This window comes from Hyperolius riggenbachi, chromosome 12 (assembly GCF_040937935.1).
Source record: "Hyperolius riggenbachi isolate aHypRig1 chromosome 12, aHypRig1.pri, whole genome shotgun sequence".
In the NCBI taxonomy this organism is placed as follows: domain Eukaryota; kingdom Metazoa; phylum Chordata; class Amphibia; order Anura; family Hyperoliidae; genus Hyperolius; species Hyperolius riggenbachi.
In genome coordinates this window covers 17,578,993-17,602,995 of record NC_090657.1, presented here as the reverse complement: position 1 = coordinate 17,602,995, position 24,003 = coordinate 17,578,993, and the positions used below count along the sequence as shown (strand labels likewise).

General features: G+C 45.5%; 1 protein-coding gene across 6 annotated transcripts in view; it reads left to right on the top strand.

Moving 5' to 3' along the window:
* The window catches only part of BPTF (bromodomain PHD finger transcription factor), a 108,594-nt gene that overhangs the window by 43,249 nt on the left and 41,342 nt on the right, over positions 1 to 24,003 (top strand). For 5 of the 6 annotated variants that reach the window (XM_068263079.1, XM_068263077.1, XM_068263078.1 and 2 more), the window contains exons 6-15: positions 2,530 to 2,670; positions 6,936 to 7,120; positions 10,306 to 10,661; positions 10,739 to 10,870; positions 11,603 to 11,732; positions 11,813 to 11,945; positions 12,846 to 13,040; positions 16,656 to 18,789; positions 21,495 to 21,619; positions 23,823 to 23,951. In XM_068263079.1, coding sequence (XP_068119180.1) covers positions 2,530 to 2,670; positions 6,936 to 7,120; positions 10,306 to 10,661; positions 10,739 to 10,870; positions 11,603 to 11,732; positions 11,813 to 11,945; positions 12,846 to 13,040; positions 16,656 to 18,789; positions 21,495 to 21,619; positions 23,823 to 23,951 — 3,660 coding nt within the window. The remainder of the gene's footprint in view (positions 1 to 2,529; positions 2,671 to 6,935; positions 7,121 to 10,305; positions 10,662 to 10,738; positions 10,871 to 11,602; positions 11,733 to 11,812; positions 11,946 to 12,845; positions 13,041 to 16,655; positions 18,790 to 21,494; positions 21,620 to 23,822; positions 23,952 to 24,003) is intronic. The other variant, XM_068263076.1, reaches the window with a different exon arrangement.

Genomic DNA, 24,003 nt, shown 5'->3' with positions numbered 1-24,003 from the left:
GGTGGGGCACGGTTGGGAATTTGTCTACATGGAGAACTTTTTTATGCATAATTAACCACTTGATGACCCACCCTTTACCCCCCCTTAAGGACCAGCGCTGGTTTGATTGATCTGTGCTGGGTGGGCTCTGCAGCCCCCAGCACAGATCAGGGTGCAGGCAGGGAGATCAGATTGCCCCCCTTTTTTCCCCCCTATGGGGATGATGTGCTGGGGGGGTCTGATCTCTCCTGCCTGCTGTGGGTGGCGGGGGGGGGCACCTCAAAGCCCCCCTCCGCGGCGAAATTCCCCCTCCCTCTCCTACCTGCTGCCTCCCCCTGGTGTTCCGGGCTGCACAGGACGCTATCCGTCCTGTGCAGCCAGTGACAGGATGTGGTCTGTCACATGGCGGCGATCCCCGGCCGCTGATTGGCCGGGGATCGCCGATCTGCCTTACGGCGCTGCTGCGCAGCAGCGCCGTACAAATGTAAACAAAGCGGATTATTTCCGCTTGTGTTTACATCTAGCCTGCGAGCCGCCATCGGCGGCCCGCAGGCTATTCACGGAGCCCCCCGCCGTGATTTGACAGGAAGCAGCCGCTCGTACGAGCGGCTGCTTCCTGATTAATTAGGCTGCAGCTGGCGACGCAGTACTGCGTCGCTGGTCCTGCAGCTGCCACTTTGCCGACGCACGTTATGAGTGTGCGGTCGGCAAGTGGTTAATATAGGATGTGTTTCTTTAAAGGCATATAGAAACAGTAGGTCAAATTTATCTGGAGCAGAGCTGATGCAAAAATGAAGCTGTTGTCTGATAAAGTATTGTGATTGGATACTGAGCACCTGTTTTGCATGTGATTTGCATCTGATTTCTCCCATTCTGTTCAGTTGACTTTCGTTAAGTCTGCCCCATTGTGCTTGTACTGGGGCTATAACAAGACAGACCAGCAAGACCTCTGATGTGGAAACTACAGGGGAGAAATGAGAACATCACGTCCTTATTGCTGTCCATATCCCAGATGTAGGCGCCACTTCTTGTAGCATGCTCAGTGACAAATAATTGTCTGAGGTGATAGACAGCAATAAATATTAACAGTGGCTCCAAGCATGTCCATCCCAGCCTCCCATTTTATTAACTAACCGCTCCCTCTAGTCACATTAGTATTGTCCTATTGTTTAAAGTGAACCAGAGTGGGAACATTAGAGAAAACACCCACCCTGTTCTCTGTTTCATCCTTCACTGCTCAGCCTGCTTGTTATCAGCCCTGATAAAATCCCCCGACTGAGCATTCAGTCTGGCTTTGCTCGGGAATCATTATAGCAGAGCCAGAAGGGGGCAGGCTTGGGCTTGAAAAGACATCAGAGAAGACAGACTCAGCAATAATAATTCCTGGGCAAAGCCAGACTGAATGCTCAGTCTGAGATTTTATCAGGGCTGATAACAAGCAAGCTGAGCACTAAAGAATGAAACAGAGAGCAAGGTAGGTGTTATCTCTAATGTTCCCACTGATATATATGGTGAAATACGTTAGGGTGCTTAGTCTCTAGTTCACTTTAAGTTTGTCCCTAATTGGTCACATGACCGCTGCTGGTCCCTGTTGTCTGACACACACACACACACACACACACACACACACACACACACACACACACACACACACGGGTTGGTGTTCTGTATTGGGCATGCTACTCTCTCACATCTAAACGGAGAGTGGTTTTGACAACTCTGCTATGCTTCCCCCACCCCTTTTCCCAGAAGTCACCATGTCATGGTTGTGCGCATGGACTGCACAGAGCAATAGCAGAGCATATAACATAAAATCTGCCTTAGGCTCCCTGCACACTGCAAATTCTTTTTGCGTTTCCGATTTTCCCTGAATACATTCAACAGAAAAACGGATCAAAAAATGCAGCATGCAGTAAAGATTAAAAATCTGAATCGGATGTTAAAACCGATTAAAAGGCAGAATTGGAATCGCATGCCGTGTGATAAGGGAGCCTTAATTAGATGCAACCCAAAAAAAAAATTGTGCACATTTGTACTTTTTAAATTGAAAGTACCTATCTGGCTTCTGGCAACCTGCATCAATTAGCTTCGTATTGCCAGGAAAGCAAGAGTTCCTTGCCCAGTGCAAAACATCACGTGATGGGATGGGGAGAAGAATTTCCATAGTTCACAAACTATTGTTCAGCCCACTCAAGCTACATCTGACATTCAAACTGGAAGACGGAGTAGCAAACCAAGAACTGAAAAAATGAACAATGCAGAAATGGTTTGTGTGTAATGCATGAAACGTTTTGCATTTAAAATTGCAGTCTATTCAATACAACATGCATTAAAAGCATGAGCCTTAACTAGAGCTTTATTATCATTTTATCATTTATGCGACTTGATAGGGGAATGGAAGGAGCTAGCTTAATAAAATATGAAGTACTTTAAAAAAGGAAAAACTGGAGCTGTAGTGTATATAAGGCAATAGCTGATGGGGAGTTGGGTGACAGGAATCTTGCTAGTCATGCTGAACAATCTCTTCTCTCTGTCAATTTGAATGTGTAGAAGCTGCTTCCAGTACTAGTGTGCCGTCAGCATCACAAGCAAGCACTGATGACAACCACACAAAGACTGCTGCAACTGACCAGCAGGGGGAGACAGCCAGTAAAGAGACTCAGCCAACTGTTACTAAGCAAGAAGACTCAAGTGAGTATATCCTCAGGCAGGAGAGTGGGCAAGAGGCCCGAGTACATCATCTCACTGCAGAAGCCGCTGCTGTAGGTATAGCTAGCCACTGCAGATTAAACCTACACACTTGGTTCTAGGTATTCCATAGTTTAAAGGGAAATTAAAGTTAAAGCCGACCTGTACTCAGAACTTCCTCTCTGCTCTAAAAGATAAACAGTATAACCACCTGTAATGAGAAACATTTGTTTGTTACAGCTTACAGAAATCCTGCAATCAATCTGCAGTGTCTACTTCCTGGTTTCATGGAAGCAGAGAAAGGGTTAACCTGTGTCTACATATTAGCTGTGTCTGCCAAGACTGCTGAATTTCTGTGCTGACACATCTGAGAGCTCAAATTACACTTGTGATTACTTACAGATGAGGTGGAATTAAAAAGGCTCTTCACTCTAAAAACACACTGGGTGCATTTCTCGTAGTTCTGGTCCACTTTAAGCATAAAATACAATAAATGTCTTCCCACCTGGTTCTCCTATCTGTTTTTGTCTCAACGTAATGTCACGTGTCAGAACAACAGTTGGCTGATGGTGTAATGGTTAAGGGCTCTGCCTCTGACACAGGAGACCAGGGTTCGAATCTCGGCTCTGCCTGTTCAGTAAGCCAGCACTAATTCAGTAGGAGACCTTTGGCAAGTCTCCCTTACACTGCTACTGCCAATAGAGCGCGCCCTAGTGGCTGCTGCTCTGCTCTGGCGCTTTGAGTCCGCAAGGAGAAAAGCGCAATATAAATGTTATTTGTCTTGTCTTGTCTTCAACAGTTTTCCTCAGGTTACGTTATTATTATTATTATTTATTGTATTTATAAAGCGCCAACATATTACGCAGCGCTGGACAATAAATATATACAATAATACAAGGATGACAGACATAACAAGGTTATACACATAGAACAAAGTTATACATACAAATTGTACAAAATACATGATCATGCAATATGGGCTGGTTAGGTAGGCCCAGTAATACAAGTACAGGCTCTCATAGGACAGGAGCACATGATCCTGTAAATTACACTATGGAGTGGAGGACCCTGCCAGAGGCTTACAATCTAAAGGGAGGGGTGGAAACACTAGGGGGGGCTGTTAAATATTCCTTAGAGAGTTACTGTGTAGGAAGTGGGTAGGCCATCATAAAGAGGTGGGTTTTGAGGGCTTGCTTGAATGTGTTGAAAGAGGGAGCAAGTCTGATGGGTGGTGGAAGGGAATTCCAGAGGGTGGGGGTGGCTCTTAAGAAATCCTGCAGGCGGGCATGGGAGTGTGAAATGCGTGGGATGGTGAGGCGAAGGTCGTTGGAGGATCGGAGGGGGCGACCTGGTGTATACCTGTGAACAAGCTCAGAGATGTAGGTAGGGCAGGTTACTGCACACCTAGTACTAAAAGCAGCTATATTGCATGGAAATGTCATATTCAGGTCAGCCAGAGAGCTGTGCAATTGAGAAAATAAGCTTTCTTTTGCTTGCAAGTCATTACAACTATCATATAGATCCTAGATAATCTCCCTGCTTTATTTGTTGTGTAAACAATTGAATCTGACTGCCCAGTCATAACGCGCTACTAGACGGTGAAAGCTGTTAACAAGAGTTTTGATTATTATAGTATGACTGGTCTGTTGGAGCAGAGGGAAATGTTGACTATAACCGCTTTAAAGAGAGTCTGAAGCGAGAATAAATCTCGCTTCAGACCTCATAGATAGGAGGGGCATGTGTGCCCCTGCTAAAACGCCGCTTTCCCGCGGCTTAACGGGGGTCCCTGATCCCCCAAATCCCCTCGGTGCAGCGGGGGAGCGCTTCCTGGTTGGGGCAGGGCTAACCGCCGCAGCCCTGCCCCACACGCGTCTGTCAGCGCGTATCTCTGCATCTCCCCCGCCCCTCTGTCTTCCTTCACTGGGGGTTTGGGGGTGAAGGGACCCCCGTTTAGCGGCGCTATTGCGGCGGTTTAGCAGGGGCACACGTGCCTCTGCTAACTATGAGCTCTGAAGCAAGATTTATTCTCGCTTCAGACTCTCTTTAAAGCAGCAGGGAAAGCCATACTATCCCAGGAACAAAAACACTTATATGAATAGATACATTCTTGTTCTACTTACATAGCATATGTATTGCACTGTCCACATTTTTATTTCAGTGGATTGTATATAGTAAATCGTATTGTCCTGGCATTTTCCATTGTATTCCTTCCGAAGCCAACCCTGATGTAATTTCCTCCCTTATTTTTTTTCCTCACCTCTGCACTGTCATATCTAGCTTGCTTTGTAAACACCAGAGCACAGCATAGATCATATTTCAGTAGATCACTGAAGTGCCTTCAGCCAATCAGTGAGAAGCAGAAAAGTGGGAGGAGTGATGACAAGCTTCCTTGTTGTGGCAATGTGCCGAATAGCCACGCTGACTGAGATACGATTTATTACAGCAGAAACATTCTGATTAGAGTGTAGGGTAAGGTTGCAGGCTGCATAATAAAGAGCAGTGGGTAAATGGAATTAGAATTTGTGGCTGACAATGCTGTTTTAACCTCATAAGCGTTAAGCCGCTCAGGAGGTTTTGCCAGTTTGTGTCCCCAAGTTAATTAATGCAATCAAATGGGTGTAAAACATTTACTAGGCTAGCTAGTACAAGTGTCCTGCACCCCCCGATCCCCCCGTTTATACATTACCCAGCCTGGATCCAGTGATCGGCGCAGCCTCCCCGCACAACTCCGGTCTTCACTATGGGGAGGATCGCACATGACGTTGCCGACGTCATGATGTCATGCGCGAACCCGATCCTCCCCATAGAGAGACCGAAGCTGTGCGGGGAGGCTGCGCAATCACTGGATCCAGGGGGGGGGGGGGGTGATGTATAAGCGGGTGGTTCGGGGGGATCAGCAGCAATCGGGGGGAGCTGGACACTTGTACTAGCTAGCCTAGTGCTAGCTAAACGGTTTACACTCATTTGATTAAAAACAATGGTGCATGAGCCAGCCTGGGGCCCCGGGAACTCTCACTGCCCGGGGCCCCAGAACCAGCATCTAACACCATATGTGAGCGCAGCCAAAACCTTGGAGCTGCCACCCCCAAGGCCTGTCTCCTACTGCTCTAAAACTTACCAAACACACAAATGGAGAAACTCACTCCCAAACAGTTCTCTGCTGCTTTATAAAGCCTGCAGGCTGCTTATAAGCCAATGAGAAGTGCACACATATAATACACCTAGCTTGCAGTGATTAATCAAGCAGAAGCTGAGCAAGTCAGCCAGTCAGTTGGAGAGGGCTTCAGTTGCATATAGACAATGGCTATATGACCAGCAGGGGGCACCAGCGTGCAGGATATTCCCTCTCATCTGCCCCCCTCCTAACTAAACTGCATGGGATATTACACTCATTTGATCACATTAGTTATGCATGGGGGGCTCCTGGGGCCAGCAAGCGGTATGCCCAACACAGTGTCTGGCATACCACTAAGGAGGTTAAAGGAAAACTGTAGTGAGAAGAATGTGGAGGCTGCCATATGTATTTCATTTTAAACAAGACCAGCTGCCTGGCAGCCCTGCTAATCTATTTGGCTGAAGTAGAGTCTGTATAACGCCAGTAACAAGCATGCAGCTAATCTCGTCAGATCCGACATTGTCAGAAACACCTCATCTGCTGCATGCTTGTTCAGGGCCTATGGCTAAAAGTATTAGAGGCAGAAGATCAGCAGGACAGCCAGGCAACTGGTATTGCTTAAAAGGAAATAAATATGGAAGCCTCCATATCCCTCGTTACAGTTGTCCTTTAATTGTGCACTTCACTGTACAGAGGAATATCGAGGCGTGTTCCACATATATTCGGCAATTACTGTAAATGACCGGTCCTGCTACGCTGCTAGTTTACATTACTGTCAAGGAGGAGACCTAGTCTGATCTATGGAAATATTAGCAGGGCAATAACTGAAACTATATGCTGCCTGGAGAGGTGCAGCAACATAGGTTGGATCTAGGCCTGACATAATGGTGCAAATGAAAAGGGACTTGTATGAAACACAGCAGGAGAACAGAAGCAGCGTAGTCATTTTATAACCTATAGGGGAAGGATGCTTCATTGTGCAGAAAATGGCCCTTTGTGCAGCAGAGCATCGCACACACATGGCCTTGGCACAGCAGATATTATCCTTGTCTTCTGTCTGAAGAATTTACGCTCCATCCCCTTTGTTGCATATTGTAATTTTAGTAGATCTGATCCGTCATACCAGATGTCTTGTTCTCTGTTTCTTCTCTAGCTCCTGCCGAGGCAAATTCAGAGAAACCCTCTGCAGAGATTGCGGAGACTCCTGCAGCACCCAAGGCCCCTTCTAGGATGGTGACGAGGCTAAGGAACCCGGACAGCAAGTTAAGTCTGTTGAAGAGTCACCAGTTCAGTGCAGCGGTCCATGAAGCAAATCAGATTTGTAAGGAAGGCAGAGAGGTTTGTGTTTTGCTTCGGCTGACTGGTCCAGCCGTACTTGGAGGAACACTTGATTTCCCCCCTTTTGGTTCTTTTCTGGTTTCAGCTGACTTATCAGGGCCTCAGGCCCTCTCTGTGTCTTCCTAAGTAATGGTCTGCTTTATGGTGCCTGTAGAGCTTCTCAGAAGTGCTTTCCTGGACTCTTTCATGGTGGCGGATCGCTTGCAAAATGGAGGTTTGAGGAGCTTCTCTGTGGTTTCTTCAATCTCGTGTCTGCATCTCCCATTTATTTACAGCACACCTGAAGTGAGAGGGATATGGAGGCTGCTACATTTATTTCCTTTTACACAATGCATATTACCTGGTTGTCCTGCTGAGCCTCTGTCTCTAATGCTCTTAAGCCATAGACCCTGAAGAAGCATGCAGATCAGGTGCTCTGACTGAAGTCTGACTAGATTAGCTGCATGCTTGTTTCAGGTGGACTTCCAGGCAACTGATATAGTTTAGAAGGCAATCCATATGGGAGCCTCATTATCCCTCTCACTTTAGTTGTGCTTTAATAAGATGGTGCCTCTTACTGTAGTGGCCAAAAGAAGGGCTGCTCCATTCTGTAGTTGTATTATAGATGTTATTCAACTGAGAAAATAACATCTTAGCAGTTCACTTTTCTCCTGAGTTCTCCAACAGGAGATCATTTTTCTGTAGTTGACAAAAAAAAAGTATATCAGACTTATCTCGAGTTTCCTTGCTTGCTGAAGGTTCAAAAGGTATTTTATTGATAAGGTGTGAAAACCTCTCCTAGGAGAAAACTCAGGAGAAAAGGTAATTGATAAAGGGCTTCTTTCCACTGGGAGTTGCGGCCGTTACCAATTCGGTAACGGCTCCCGTTCTGCTGCAAAACCACAGCCAGAGTCGCTAAGCCGTGCCCTGCATGGCTATGGTGATTGGCTGCGTGCTGCTGAAATCTGCAGCATGCCGTCCAGATTTGTGCCGAAGTGCAATCTGGACAGCAGGACATGAAACAGGCAGCCTTTCACTGTGCAGCTCACCTGCAGGAAAACGCTGCGTATTCAGCCTGTATTTGGGGCATAGTGGAAATAGGCCCTAGGGGCACTTGAATCTTTGTTTTTAAGCATATTGAAGGTGTTCCAATGTCATGGGTTTTGTATCACTATAGCAACAGGAATGCCATGTTAATATCTGCAATAAAAGAATGAAGAAGAATGGGAAAGGCTGGCTTGAAGTCTACAAGACTTCATTTCGAGTGTTCAAAATTGACAGGAAGTGTTCAAAATTGACAGGAAGTGCATTACATTTGTATGGCAGCTGCAATTAGCACCTCTACTCTAGAACTATCTGTAATATCCATATTTGTCCACTTATATAAAATAGGTGACCCAACTGTGAAGTGGACTAAACCCAACCAAGGCCTGGGGCCCACTAGCAGTGCTTTTCTGAGGGCTTATGATTTGAAAAGCTCTTGTTAATATAATGCTGTGTGTCTGATCCCACTTGAGGGATGGGGTTTTTTCTAAAACCACCCACAGCATTAAATTAGCAAAAGCTTTACAAATCTCAAGCTGTTAGAAAAGTGCTGTTAGTGGGTCCCATGTGTAAGAGTTGGTCAGATGGGCTTTCAGCCACTGTCTTACTAGACTCTTAGACCAGAATATTTTTATCTAAAGAGTATTCTCGTAGTTCTATACAATTAATATACAAAAATGAAATAGAACAGAGTTATAACAAGTTTTCCGTTAACAAAAACTAATCCATATATACCAAACACTCTTAAGCTGCACAATATAAGATGCCTTTATGAGTGTGTGCACCTTTACTGAGTTTTTTAAGCCGTATTTGTACGCAGTTTGGCAGGGGACTTGCCGTTTACCCACAATGCATTTGAGTCACATGATTCATAATGAATACTTCATTTTATGAGTAATTAAAAGTAGCCAGTTACTTACCTAGGGCTTCTTCTAACCCCTGAAGTCCTCCTGTTCTCTCGCTGTCATTCTGGCTGCTCTGTTCCTCCGCTGTCCCCCTCCGAATACTCCTTGCTGCACGTCTTTTCCATCATTCTTTGCTTGCGCAGTAAGTAAACCTTGCGTGTGACTAGTGACCCACCGAGTCGTTCAGCTTACAGAGGAATACCCCGGGACAACTGAGCAGTGCGGAATGACGGCAAGGGACCAGAAGGACTTATGGGGGCTATAAAGGAGTTATCAGGGTTTTTTAAATGAAATTATGTGCTAGGTCGGCCTGACGTCATCACCGGGGAACGGGCGGCGGCTGATGGCGGAACTGCGACAAGGGACATGCCGGGAGCTTGGGGCTGGACGAAGCCCCGGGTAAGTAGCACTTATTTTCATTAAAAAACAAACAAACTGATAACGCCTATAAGAAGCCCCGCGTAAGTAACTGGCGGACTTAAAGCGCCAGAGCTGCAGCCATTAGGACGCGCTCTATAGGCAGTAGCAGTGTTAGGGAGACTTGCTCAAGTTCTCATACTGAATAGGTGCTGGCTTACTGAACAGGAAGAGCCGAGATTCGAACCCTGGTCTCCTGAGGCAGAGCCCATAACCAGTACACTTTCCAGCCACTGCTGGACATGCACAGTTGGAATACACCTGCAGATGAACTTCATACCCCTCTCTATTCTACCTAATAAAACCTGTCTTGCAGGACTGGACCAGGAGGGGTGTGTGTGCGCGCGGCGGAAGTGTCCCTGCGGCAGGCACTAGGACACTAGAGCCCATTTTTAAACAGCCTAGTTTTTTATAACTGTGTACAACAGACTTTTTCTAAATGGCATAAAAAAAAAAAAAAGCTTGGAGCAAAAGCCATAGTAGTTTACAGACTCTACTTCATAATCATTAGAAGCCCATTTGCTATGACATTACACTAAAGCATTATCATCCAAAGAGGAAAATGTCATCTCCATTCCCTGCATCCTACCTTTACTTCAGTACAGACAGATGTCCTTTTATGTAGATGTAACAGAACAGTCTTCATTGTAGGCATAGCTACCTGTGTCATCCTGATCGTAGGTGTGTAGCATTAACTCCATGTAGGAAATAAAGCTGATCCATCTAAGGTGGCATCCAGAGAGTTGACATGACTATACACTAGTCAGTGTCCGCTTCAGCAACATGGTGGAGACAGGCCGAATCAGCTTTATGAACTTTTCCATGGTTTTGCCCCTACAGGTCCTGGTGGTGAATTCTCAAGGGGAGATCTCCCGACTCAGCACCCGAAAGGAGGTGGTGATGAGAGGCATTCTAAGCACCTACTTCAAGCTGGGCCAAGAAGGCAAGTATCGCGTCTACCACAATCAGTACACCACCAACTCCTATGCACTGAACAAGCACCAGCACAGGGAGGACCATGACAAGCGCCGGCATCTGGCCCACAAGTTCTGCATGTCACCCATGGGAGAGTTTAAGTGGAATGGGACTGTGCACGGGTCCAAGGTACTTACCGTATCTACACTGAGGCTGACCATCGTCCAGCTGGAGAACAACATCCCTTCACCGTTCCTTCATCCCAACTGGGCATCGCACAGGTAATGTATACTAGACAATCGGCTCCAGTCACCAGTCCCATAAATATGGATCCTAACATAGCGACTTGTCTCCACAGATCAAACTGGATCAAGGCTGTCCAGATGTGTAGCAAACCCCGCGAATTTGCACTGGCACTAGCAATACTTGAGTGTGCTATCAAACCTGTAGCCATGTTGCCAATATGGAAGGACTCATTGGGTCACACCAGGTAATAATGCTTCAAAACATTCTGATTGTTACTCTTTTTTTCATACTGTAACAACTTTCTCTTTCCGATTTTTCTCTTCTGGATTTATTAAGTTTGGGCACTTTTTATTTCATTAAATGTTATACTAATTAATTTTGCATCAGAATGTATTGTAAAAACACAGTGGTTAATACGAAATAAATTCCAAAGATACTTTCTGCACCAATTCCTCGATACTGATCTCCCCAGAAACTTCACAACTTGCCACAGCTCCTTAAAGACTGACAGCTATGATATGATAGGCTGTCAGTCGCCAGGGAGGTGGGGCTTCAGCTGTCAGTGCAATCAGTTTGCATATCCATATGACTCTCAAAATGGGCAGTGGGTTCAGACTGATTGAACATGAGCAGGCAGCAGGAAATCACAGAGAACTGGGTGAGGATCAGTGACCTGGCGTAGAAGATTTTTCTTTTGTTTATTTAGCAAAACAGCTTTTTTCCCCCCCTCTTCCTTATCCAACCAGTAAACTGTTGACATTTATCCTTAGCATGCCTGATCTGCTGATCTCACAGCCTCCTGATGAGTGATGCTGTCTGCTCTCCTGTGTACAGTTCTCTGCTCTTCTTAGATTCCCAGAGGAACGTCAGATAACATTGAACACACTGAGCAACTGTCTTTTCTGCGTGTGTGAGATTGACTTGTGTAGCTTTCTATGACTGTTAGAAGCAATGATATCAAAATGTTGGTGTACAGGTTACACAGGATGACGTCCATGGAAAGAGAGGAGAAGGACAAAGGGAAAAAGAAGGAGCGGAAACAGGAAGATGAAGAGACTATGCAGCAGGCTACTTGGGTGAAGTACACCTTCCCCATCAAGCATCAGGTAAGGGTTCCTGAGGTTCTGGGCCTGTTTGGAAATTCTTCACTACATTTGATACTATGAGTCATTTTCTCTCTTTTCAGGTATGGAAGCAGAAAGGTGAAGAGTACCGGGTCACCGGCTATGGCGGTTGGTGCTGGATCAGTAAAACGCACGTTCAACGCTTCGTACCCCGCTTACCTGGAAACACCAACGTCAACTACAGGAAAATGCTTGGTACGTTGTGGAGTTCAGTTCCCTCTCATGTGTCCTAAAGGAATTCTCAGCAACATGCTACTTTTTGTTAAAGTACCCCTAAACCAAGGCCTCTCAAATTATTGAACCCCGTGGTGGGCTCGATGACCTGCTTCTGAGTGTGCTGGCGCTGCTTGTTTGTCCTCGGGATTTCCAAGTATTTTCGATGGTTTCTTCAAGTCCAAAACCAGGCTGTTTCCCCAAGCAGTATCACGCGATTGAGAATTGTGAGATCACAGCAAAAGCAAGCGCTTGTCCGTGAGCATTTTTCACTGCGCAAGTGCAGTGCAAAACTGGCGCCTGTTCAGTTCATAATTGCTCTGCGCTGCTCGAATTGCTCTGCGCAGTAACAAAGTAGCTGTGGTGATAAGAGTACCTATGGGCAGGGAGTGCAGCGCCAACACTCTGAATTAGGTTAGCTAGCCCACTATGGGCTTGAAACAGTAGGTTTTCCCCGATTCATAGGGTCCTTTAAGGGCTCCTCAGCTTCCCTCCGCCAGCATTGATTAGGCATAGAACAGTTGTCTGCTCAATATTTAATTGCATCTAACATAAATGCCTTAGTTTTAATATATTACTATAAGATTTGGCGGCATAATGCGCGCGAACGTGATCTGTGTGCGCTCCCGCGACAGCTGCGGGTGTACTCTTATCGGCAGTTAATGCAAAACGATTGTTTTAAAATATCCTTTTTGCATTAACTAGTTAATGTTTAGGATCTATAGTGTTATTGGACACTCTTATTTCAAGACGTCTTCATAGTTTGTATTTGGCGTATGAAGATTAATTGAGCAATGTAACAAATTCTATCACTGAAGTAAACTTCTAATGAATATGGTCATGTTATTAATTTACTTACCATTGTACATCTCCGTCTTTTAGAGAAGGGCGATGAAAAGCCTGACAACAAGATGGAGGTGGATCCGCCCAAGGATGAAGAGGATAAGAGGGCTGCTGCAAAAGCCCGTGCTGTGAAATTAAAAGAGGAAGAGGACCAGAGGGACCAAATTAAAAGACAGATTGAAGCCAGTGAGAGGGAAAACACAACAGACAGCGACTCGGGGACTACAGAGAAAGGTAAATGCTGTCTGCTGGACTACAAGCTCAACTTTCCTCGTTGATGAGGTTAAATGCCAAGTCCAGGCAGAAGCAAAGCTGAGGTGGTCAACTTTAGTTGACAGCATACATTGTTCGGGGTTTGACCTAACATTCTAACGCTAGAGGTTTCTCTAGTGTGTCCACTGTTACCCGGTCCAGACTCTTGATACCAGTAATTAATGGATGCTAAGTTGACCACAGTAGTGTCAGCTTGCCGGTGTTTAGTGTTCAGTGTCTGAATAGTAGTTGGCAGTCCCTTATAAGCTAGTGCTCAATGGCGCCACTCACATATCAGTGTTGTGGCCGACTGTGTAGCAGGCAGAAAGTCCATTCAGGCTTGTGCTGGTCGGCAGCTCCCGATTGTGGCTGTCTTGCTAGCATGTGAACAGATCAAGCTGTCCCACTCAGGACTTTGGGGGGGGGAAGGTTGAGGGAGAAAGATGAGTGTGACTCATTCAAGCAATATATATTCATAATAAAGCTTTGCATGCTAACTTATATGAAGTCTCTCTGAATGAGGTACAATGATACAGAAGATTGTCGGCCTGTGCTGCTCATTTTCAGTGTAAGGACTGACTACAGGAAAGAACTGAAGAGGCTAATTTGCATATACAATTACAGCAAACTTTTATGAATAGGCTTCTCCTATATTAACCACTTAACGACCAGAGGTGTTTTCCCTGATCTGTGCTGCTTGGGCTCTCCAGCCCACAGCACAGATCAGGAATGAGCCAGGCTATTTTGGCCTAGCGGGGGTGGGGGGGAGAGCTCTCCTCAAAGCCCCCCTCCGCAGCGATTTTCATCCTCCCTCTGTTTGCCTGCCTCCCCCCGCTCCATCCCCTGGGCGGCACAGGATGGCGATCCGTCCTGCGCCGCCTCTGATAGGCTTCAGCCTATCGGAGGCCGGCGATCCCCGGCCAATCGGGCTGGGGATCGCCGATCTCATTTACGGCACTGCCGCATGATGTTAACAGCAGGGATTTCTTCCCCGCGTGTTAACATTTAGCCTGCGAGCCGCGATCGGAGGCTTGCAAGGCTGTTCATGGAGACATCCTCCGTGAACTGACATGGAAAGTCCATCCATGCAAAACCACATACGACCTGCCGCCGCCTATCGGCGTTAGGCGGTCGTTATGTGGTTTAACGATACTACGGTAGCAGCAATTTTATTGTCTTTTATTTATGAAAGTCTTTGCATCAGTGAGGTTTAGTGTAGAAAGGTTTACTTGTTTATATTTATCTGTAATGGCATGACTCAGCTTCTCCAGCTACAGGCAGGAATGGCCACCACTAAACAAAGACAAATGCTACAAATACAGTCATCATTTTCAGGCATATGTATGGGCTGCATACATTGTTTGTATAAAAATTGTATTTTATACAGTATTCTGTGCAGTAACAATGAGTGTCAAGATTGGAAGCTTTTCCATCTGGGAAGATTACCACCCTCTTGACATTCCAAAAGTGATAATGGGGGGCTTACACTCAACATAACTGTTTACCGGGACTTAGAGGAGCTGTAGTGAAAGTAACATAATAAATAAAATTGCTTATTTAAAAAAAAAAATATTCACTTATAAATGTCATTTTTTTGCCCATTGTAAATTCTTTCCTCTCCCTGATTCTGAAATTCATCACTGATGGTGAAATCTTTAGCCTGCCAGCTGATCTCTGTGTAAAGGGATACTTTCCTACAATGCAACGAGGACATTATTTCCCACAATGCAATGAGGTTCACAGACAGGAAACTGTCAGGACCATGAGCATGACATCATGCTGTGGGAGGGGTTTCACTACAGTATCAGCCATAACGATCCTCTTCCACAATGATCTATTTAAGAAAAAGTAAAGATTTCTTGTGGGAAAGGGTGTTTCAGCTATTGATTGGAATGAAGTTAAATCCTTGGAAGTTCCTCTTTAAAGGAGTACTGTAATGAAAATAAAGAGTTTAACTTCCCTGAGGCTTCTAGACGTCCTGTGCTGGCATGTTTTGTCCGTTTTTTTTTTGTTTTCCCCATTACAGTACTCCTTTAAAGGTAGCCTTAAGTCAGGAAAAAAAATGAGTTTTACTCACCTGGGGCTTTCCTCAGCTCCCTGCAGCTGTTCGGTGCCCACGTAGAGTCGCTCCGATCCTCCTGGACCCGCCGGTGGCCACTTCCGGTTTCACCGTCAGGACCCGACAGGCTATAGCAGTATAGGGGGAGCTATTGTGGCTGGGAAAGCGAAGAATCACTCGTGTTCCCAGCCTGTAGGGTCCTGATGGTGAAACCAGAAGTGGCCGCCGGCGGGTCCAGGAGGATCGGAGCGACTCTACGTGGGCACCGAACCGCTGCAGGGACCTGAGGAAAGCCCCAGGTGAGTAAAACTCATTTTTTTTCCTGACTTAAGTGTCACTTTAAAGAACACCTGTGAAAGGGGAAAAAACAACAACCTTTAAGTAATTACTAAGGTAGAGGGCAGCCTCTGGATGACCCAGTTTTCCCATGTCATCCTGGCGCTTTGAGAAAAGCGCGATATAAATGTTCTGTGTCTTGTTTTGGACCCTCTTCTAATGCGTGTTTATGCTCCTCTCTGTGTACAAGGTCTGCCACACTTAACCTGTGCAAGTCTTGTCCGCGCTAGCAAGGTAGCATAGAGCCACTTGTGCATGGAGGAAAAAGCCATGCAGGAGCTGCTCCGTGCGCAGATGCAGAGAGGACTCGCGCAGTGCAGCCATGCTCCTATACAGAGGGGAGAGCGGCTGCAAGAGAAAATCCAACAAGCTCTTGTTCGATTTACGTAGAGGGTCCAAACCCTGAATCAGCAGGGTCAAGTACTCGTGGGTAAGAGTAATATCCAGAGGCTTCCCTCTCCTAAGGCAAGTGTGTAACTTTTATTCAAATTTTCCCTTTGAATTCACTTTCATCCATGCCCTGTCCTTCAGCTGATTCTCAGGTCGTTAGTAATGTGTGATGCCATGGACTGCTTTCATAATGATTCTAAACACTGATCACTTAAAGAGAAACTGTAACAAAAAAAAGTTCCCCTGGGGGGTACTCGCCTCGGGAGGGGGAAGCCTCAGGGTCCCAATGAGGCTTCTAACTCCCCTGTAGCTGCAGGCAGTCCAGCGCTGGCTCCCCCAAAGTGTCCCGCAATCCTGGCTCGAAAAGCCTGATAAGCTCTAATTTATTTACCTTTCCTGGCTCCAGTGGGGGCGCTGTTGCGGCTCTCTGCACGAAGATAGGCGAAAATAGCCGATCTCCGTCTGGTCCGCTCTACTGCATAGGCGCAGGAGACTTGCGCCTGCGCAGTAGAGCGGCCCGATGGAGAGCAGCTATTTTCGCCTATCACCGTGTGGAGAGCCGAGACTGCGTCTGCGCTGTAGCTGAGGAGGTATATATTTACATCGCCGCCGTTCCGGCAGGATTTTCGCCGCTGCCGTGGGACAGAGGACGGCGAGGGAATCCTCAATAGGATCCGGAGGCTTCCCCCACCCGAGGTGAGTACCCCCCAGGGGAGGTTTTTTTTCATTACAGGTTTTAAGTATATGAGACAAAATATTACAATTTTCTCATTCCAGTGTTTAAGTTTTGGTAATATCTCTTGTCCTTACAGATCAAGAAGATCTGGAGCAGCCGAAGGAAGAGCCAATGGAGATGGAATCGTCATCTGTGAAAGAGGAGGAATCCTTCCCAGATGCTGATCTGATAAATGTCAGCATGGGATTTCAGATGAGGACCTGGTATAAAAAGAAGGTGAAAACCGCTCGGCTTGATGGCCTTCTTGATAGGAGGGTCAAGCAGTTTACACTTGAAGAAAAACAGCGGCTTGAGAGACTTAAATTGAGTAGTGCAGCTAAACAGACTGGGGTTGTTGGACTGAACCAGCAGGCAAGTATAACTGATGGCACCAAATGCGAATTGGAGGTGGATAACGAGTTAAATGTTGCCGGGAAACCTGTAGCTAGAAAGCTAAACATGGACCTTGCCAATACTTCAAAGGCAGAGCTTCCCATCCCTTGCACCGACAGAACTACGGACTCAAAACCTCAAGACCCTGGAAAGGTCTCTGGCTTGGCTTCCGAGCCTCATACAGGTGAATCGGAGTCCATGCAAGATGCAGCTACCGTGGCACAGAAGGAAAAGCAGGATGGGGATCAGGCTAGTTCTTTTCAGAGTGTTGACGTTCCAAACAAGATTACAGAAACCAAAGAGGAAAGACAGAGCAGTGTAGAAAGACTTGCTGAGGAACTTTCTCACAAATCTCAGAGAGGTGACAGCACCTCAACGTTAGGCTTAAGCCAAACAGAAGACCAAGGTTGCCTCAAAAACTCTTCACCTGCTCCTTGTGATATCATAAAAGAGACAGACTGTTCAAAATCCGTATCTGTAACTGATAAACCGGTGGTGCCTGGGAACAGCAAAGACTCTTCTGTAGGTGGGGTTGAGGAAAATCGTTGCAGCCGATTAGACTCCAAAAACCAGGCAGTCACAAATTCTGAGCTGGCATCAGAAAATTGCCATACGGCAGGAACATCTGACCTAGACTCCCAGGTGGATTGTACAAATAAGTCATCTAATGGAGAGAAAGGCAGAGGTGAAAGGACTAAGGTTGCAAATAAATGCACAGATTGCCATGACTCAAAATGCAATAATGTTCACACACAGCAGGTAAAGGTGGAAGGGACCCCACAAGTAAATGGCAAAGATGTGTTCTTGGAAAAAAGTTTTGACCGAAGCTTAATTGAAGACCGACTAGTGATGGAACCTGAGACAAAATCCACTGATGTCTCACGGACTATGTCTGATCATGAAATGAGATTGAAAGAGCCTACAAAACCTTTCATGAATGGGGATGTCAACGTAGCAGATGGAGAGGTCAAAAATGGAATTTCTGCTCCATTATTACCTATTACTTGTAAAGATTCCAGGGACACAGAGGCTGGAACAATTTCTTCCAGCTCTCAAAAGTCAGTTGAGACTAGTTTTAATGAGGGTAAAAAGCTTGATGGGTCTAGTGACACGGTCACTCGACCCCCACTCAACCCTGTTAGCCGAGAAGGGGAAATGGAAACTGACAACGCTCAGGGTAGAGTTTCATCTCCTTTGATCTCTGGGGAAGAGTCTAGTCTCAGTAATGATTCTACTGAGCAAAATGGTTTGCCAATGGATATAGTCAATGGGGAGACCAAAATCCAGTCTCTTACGCAGGTGACCACTACGACTTCCACTGTGTTAACATCTCGGACTGTTGTTGAAGTGAGTGATGGAGGAAAGACTTCCACGCAGGTCTCGGCGGTTGTATCTTCTACAGAAAATAAGTCTGTGAGTAGCACAACTACAACCACTACTGTAACTAAACTCAAGGCTTCAGACAGCGTCATCATGTCTGTTCAAGAGCATAGCAAAACTGTAGTAACCACAACTGTGACGGACTCTGTGACCACCCCTACAGAGGCAATATCATCGTCAATGACTGTGAGCAAAGAGTACTCCACCAAGGATCGTGTCCGACTCATGAAGTTCACTAAGTCTAAGAAATCAAGGTCGGGGACAGCTCTTCCTTCATATAGAAAGTTTGTCACCAAGAGTAACAAAAAGAGCATATTCGTCCTACCAATTGATGATCTTAAGAAAATCTCAAGAAAGGGAGGTATCCGTGAAGTCCCTGGGTTTAGTTATAACGCTAAGCCAGCTCATGATATTTGGCCGTACCCTTCACCACGGCCGACATTTGGAATAACCTGGAGGTATGTATCTTTCCCTTTTCTCATTCGGATTGTTCTTATTTATGACTGAATGCTGTAGTGCAGCTAACAAGCTATCCCATCAGTAGCCAGTTAATGGAGAACGGCTCCAGAGAATCAGAGGCTCTTTAGTACACCAGGGTTTGCTTTTTGTTAGCCAAAACCAATATTTGTATTTTATTTTGGATAGAGTGAGGAGGAGTTAAAAAAAAGGTTGGAAATGCTATCTGTGCCTTAGGAATATTTACCCAGGCCTTGTAGCTTACTCACCAGATTACTAATAACAGTAGGGGAAGTGAGGTCACAGGGGGAACCTAAAACAACTGAAGCCTGTTCTCTTAGTAGTATGGAGAAGAATTAGAAAAGCTTCTGTTAAAATGTTTTAATTTTTTTTTTAAAAAAAGGAGTAAGTGGTGAGCATATCTCCTAGTAGATGGACCTAAGCAGTCTACTTCAAAAAGACTTATCACTTTATAAAAACCTTAAAATGCTACGTTTTGCATGATGCAGCCTTCTTCCTCAGACACAAAAGGGAGTATCTCAGCTAGGAAATCAGTGGGCTGGGCAACTCAGTCCAGCCAATGCAATGATTGCTTGGCTAAGATACTCCCTTTTTGCCTGAGGAAGCAGGCAGCGCCCTGCGGAATGCTTCGCATTTTGGAGTTTTTATAAAGTCTTAAGTCTTTTTAAAATAGACTGCTTGGGTCCATCTATTAGGTAGGAGGCAAGTTCACCACTTACTCCTTTTACCTTTTTTGTTAATACATTTAATACTTGTTGGAGCTTCTGTTACACTACTAGTTTCTCCCCCTTTATATTAATGTGTTTTTTTTTTATTGAAATGTTTTAATTAACAATAAAATGTTTTATTAATTTTTTTTTTATGATCATGTCCTATATTATTAGATTTCCTATGGGCCCTTTCCCACTAGCAATCGCAATTACAAATGCCAGCAATTGCTTTTTTTCATTAATTTTGTTATGCAATTGCGATTTTCCATTTGCATTGCATTATCCCTCTTAAAGAGACTCCGTAACAAAAATTGCGTCCTGTTTTTTATCATCCTACAAGTTCCAAAAGCTATTCTAATGTGTTCTGGCTTACTGCAGCACTTTGTACTATCACAGTCTCTGTAATAAATCAACTTATCTCTCTCTTGTCAGACTTGTCAGCCTGTGTCTGGAAGGCTGCCAAGTTCTTCAGTGTTGTGGTTCTGCTATGAACTCCCCCTTCCAGGCCCCTCTATGCACACTGCCTGTGTATTATTTAGATTAGAGCAGCTTCTCTCTTCTCTCTTATCTTTTACAAGCTGGATAAATCGTCCTCTGAGCTGGCTGGGCTTTCACATAGTGAGGAATTACAGACAAGGGCAAAGCTGTTTGCAGGAAGAAAAGAGCAGCCTGAAACCTCAGTGCATGAGAGATGCAGGGGGAAAGAAACACACAAATGATCTCTTGAGATTCAAAAGGAAGGCTGTATACAGCCTGCTTGTGTATGGATGTATTTTCTATGTGTGGACATACTGTACATCAACCTACTTCCTGTTTTGGTGGCCATTTTGTTTGTTTATAAACAAACTTTTAAAACCGGTTTTTAACCACTTTTAATGCGGCGGGGAGCGGCGAAATTGTGACAGAGGGTAATAGGAGATGTCCCCTAACGCACTGGTATGTTTACTTTTGTGTGATTTTAACAATACAGATTCTCTTTAAAATCGCTCCAGAATGCGATTGTGATTTGTAAATCGAATCACTATAGTGGAAAATACTTCTCATGATTTCTATGATAAAGTAGTAACCCTAGCGATTTAAAAGTCACAAGCAATTTTGCGATTCAGCTGTGCAGTGGAAAAAGGCCCGAAGGCTTATTTATCAAGGGGACAAAAATGGAATTTCAACAGAAGCCCCAAGCAGAATGGTGTTTGGTTGCTTTGGCCAAAGACCCCATTACTGCTCCACTTTTACACGAGAGATAGTCAGTGAGATTGGAACAAAGCTGCTGCGGAATTTGATTGGTTCATTTTCAAGCTGCATACGTTTGCATAATTCTGCATCATATCTATTTGCATGGCATTGGCCATCCTGAATGTACACTAGTCTTCAGCCTCATAACTTTTTTCTGTTACTTCAGCAGCGATCCTTCTTTTAGAATGCACAGAATTGTTTAGTAATGTGGCTGTGTGGGTGTGTAGGTTTGGTGCATGATGTGTTAAAGGGAACCAGAGGCCCCAGAAAAAAGCTATTCTACATACCTGGGGCTTCCTCCAGCCCCATATGCACGGAACGCTCCCACGCCGGCGTCCTCTGCTTCCTGTATCCGGCGGTACCGGGTCCCGTAGTTTCGGCCAGTCGGCGGCAGGACGCGGCCAATTGTCCGCATCACAGGGGCTCCCGGCATACACTTACGCGTGCAGCCGCATACTGAGCAGCCGCATGCGTAAGGGTATGGAGGGAGCCCCTGCTCATGCGGACAATTGGCCGCGTCCGCCGGAAGTGACAGGACCCGGTACCGCCGATACATTAAGCGGTGGACGGCGGCGTGGGAGCGATCCGTGCGTATGGGGCTGGAAAGAAGCCCCAGGTATGTATAAAAGCTTTTTCTGTTTTTAAACCTGTTTTTAAACTGAGTTCCTCTCTGGTTCCCTTTAAGGAGTGTGTTGCTGCCACAAGTGTATCTTTCTGTAGTACTGATAATTGTATGTCCATAGATATCGGCTCCAGACAGTGAAATCTCTGGCTAGCGTGAGCCTTATGCTGCGTCTCCTCTGGGCCAGTTTACGGTGGGACGACATGGCTGCTAAGCCGCCTCCCGGTGGTAGTATCACACGTACAGGTATGTGAAATGGTCAGCCAGCCCACAATTAATCAGATATTTTGGACTGTACTAGAAGTTTGCACAGAAGTAAGGCCGGTACTTCAGGACTTGAGGCTGATATCATCATCCCGTTGCATTTCTTCACATATTCCATGTTACAGTGGTGTTAGAGACTCTAAAGCCTTCAAAAAATTAGGTTTTTACTTTAAAAACCTCTTTAACATAATTGCCCCACCTAAAACTCTGCATCCCTGCAGCTGAAAACTTGATCAATCACCCCTATCTCCCGGGGCAGAAATTCACGACTTTCCTGGATTTTGCTGCCCGGGGGAGGCAGAGCTTTGGGCTGTAGCTCTGCCTCCGTGCTGATCACCGCCTCTCCCCTGCCCCTCTCAGTGAAAGAAGACTGAGCGGGGACGCGAGTAGAGGCAGAGCTACAGCCCAAAGCTCTGCCTCTATGTGGAAGGAGCCCCAAAATCAGTCCCAGGGAGTTTGGGGTGATCGAGTTTTCAGCTGCAGGTATGCAGCGTTTCAGGTGGGGCAATTATGTTAAGGAAGTTTTTAAAGTAAAAACCTGATTTTTTTTTTTCTTAGGTACTAGCACTATTCCTTGTACACAGGTCAACTAATTGTGCTTAGTTTGAGTTGTATGCTGCAAGGAAGGACTGAGGTTAGGAGCACACTAGACAGAACCGCTAGCATTGTGGAAAACGCATACATATTTTCCCATAATGAAAGTCTATAAGCTGCATGAAAAGCATGGGTTTCTGCACAGCCTAATGTGCTTCTAGACTGAAGTCTAGAAAGCAATTTTATTTATAATAGAGCAGTCACTCTAAAGGCGCGTACACATGCCATACCGCCGGCAATGACGGGTCCATCAGACCCTCCCACTGGGCGGACGTTCAGCCGACAGTAGCACGTATACGCTCTGTTGGCAGACTGATAAGGCTGTTTCTGAACGATCCACTAGATTTTGTTTATTTTAATTCATGACTCCCAATGTCTTTAAGAACCCAGCCTCTGTGTTGCCTGCAGTCACCCAGTGCTCAACAATTGGGAAATGTGGCCAAAATCAGGGTAATTGCATCTCAGAGGTACAATTTATTAAAAAAAAAAAATCTAAAAACCATAAAATCAGAACATAAAACCCACATCGAGGGACTATGCACATTGGACCCTTTTGCATAAAAACGCCTACAAAGTATTGATTCCAAAATAAAGAGCACCTTATTATCGCTATTGCAAACAGAGAAAGTGCCAATATGTATAGACAGGAAGTTAACCCTTTCTGTGCTCCCAGGAAGTTACCGAACTGTAAAATCTTAGTTGAAGTTCAATAAGTTGTAACAAGAAAATGTTTAAAATTTGTTATGCTGTTGCTTACCTTTTTAGAGCTGAGAGAAAGTTCTGAGTTCAGGTCTTTAAGGTCACAAATATACTGAATATATTATATTTCCCTACCTTTTTTTTTTCTAGTTAGAACTCTTACAGCTATTTGAGATGACCTAAAAACAACTGATAAAATATTTCTGACATTTGTCTCTCTCTATCCAGCTCTGTGCAATGTCCCTTCCCCTATTGTGCTGTAGCACCCTGAGTAAATGGAATACACTCATTCTTTCTATGGACAAGGTGTTTAACCTCTTGAGGACTGTGGTGTTAAAACCCCCTAGTGACCAGGCCATTTTTTTCTAATTGGGGCACTGCAGCTTTAAGGCACTGCAGGGCCGTCCAACTCAGCACACAAGTTATTCCCCCCCCCCCCTTTCTCCCCACCAACAGAGCTCTCTGTTGGTGGGGACAGATCGCCCCCAGGATTGTTTGTTTGTAATATATTTTTTTTTTCCTATTAAATTTTGCTTTTTTTTCCTGAACCCTCCCTTCCCCGTCAGCCTATCACAGCGGATCGCTCCTGAGTCCCCCAGGGGGATAGCCATTTCACACGACTGACCCCACTACAGTGCTGCCTTAAATTGCAGCGCTGTACTAAGTAAATAGACGGTGGTTTTGCCGTCTAACAGTCTCCTAGTGGCGATCGCCGCTGGGAGACTGAAGGCGGAGCCCCGTCATACGGAGATGCGCTCTGATCTCTGGCAAATCCTCGCCCCAGGACTTGACGCCAATTGGTATTAGGCGGTCCTTAGGTAGTTAAAACAATGTAAATGAGCAATTTTTGGTAAGTGATTTTTATTTTTGATTTATTTTTAATTTCTGACAGAATCAACGGAAACTAAGATCACCACGACTGAAATCATCAAAAGAAGAGACGTCGGCCCGTATGGGATCCGGTCAGAGTACTGTGTCAGGAAGATCATTTGCCCAGTGGGCGTTCCAGAGGCACCAAAGGGTAAGATGACAGGCCTCTCCCTATGCTGTCACTGCTTGTTGGCATTTATTCT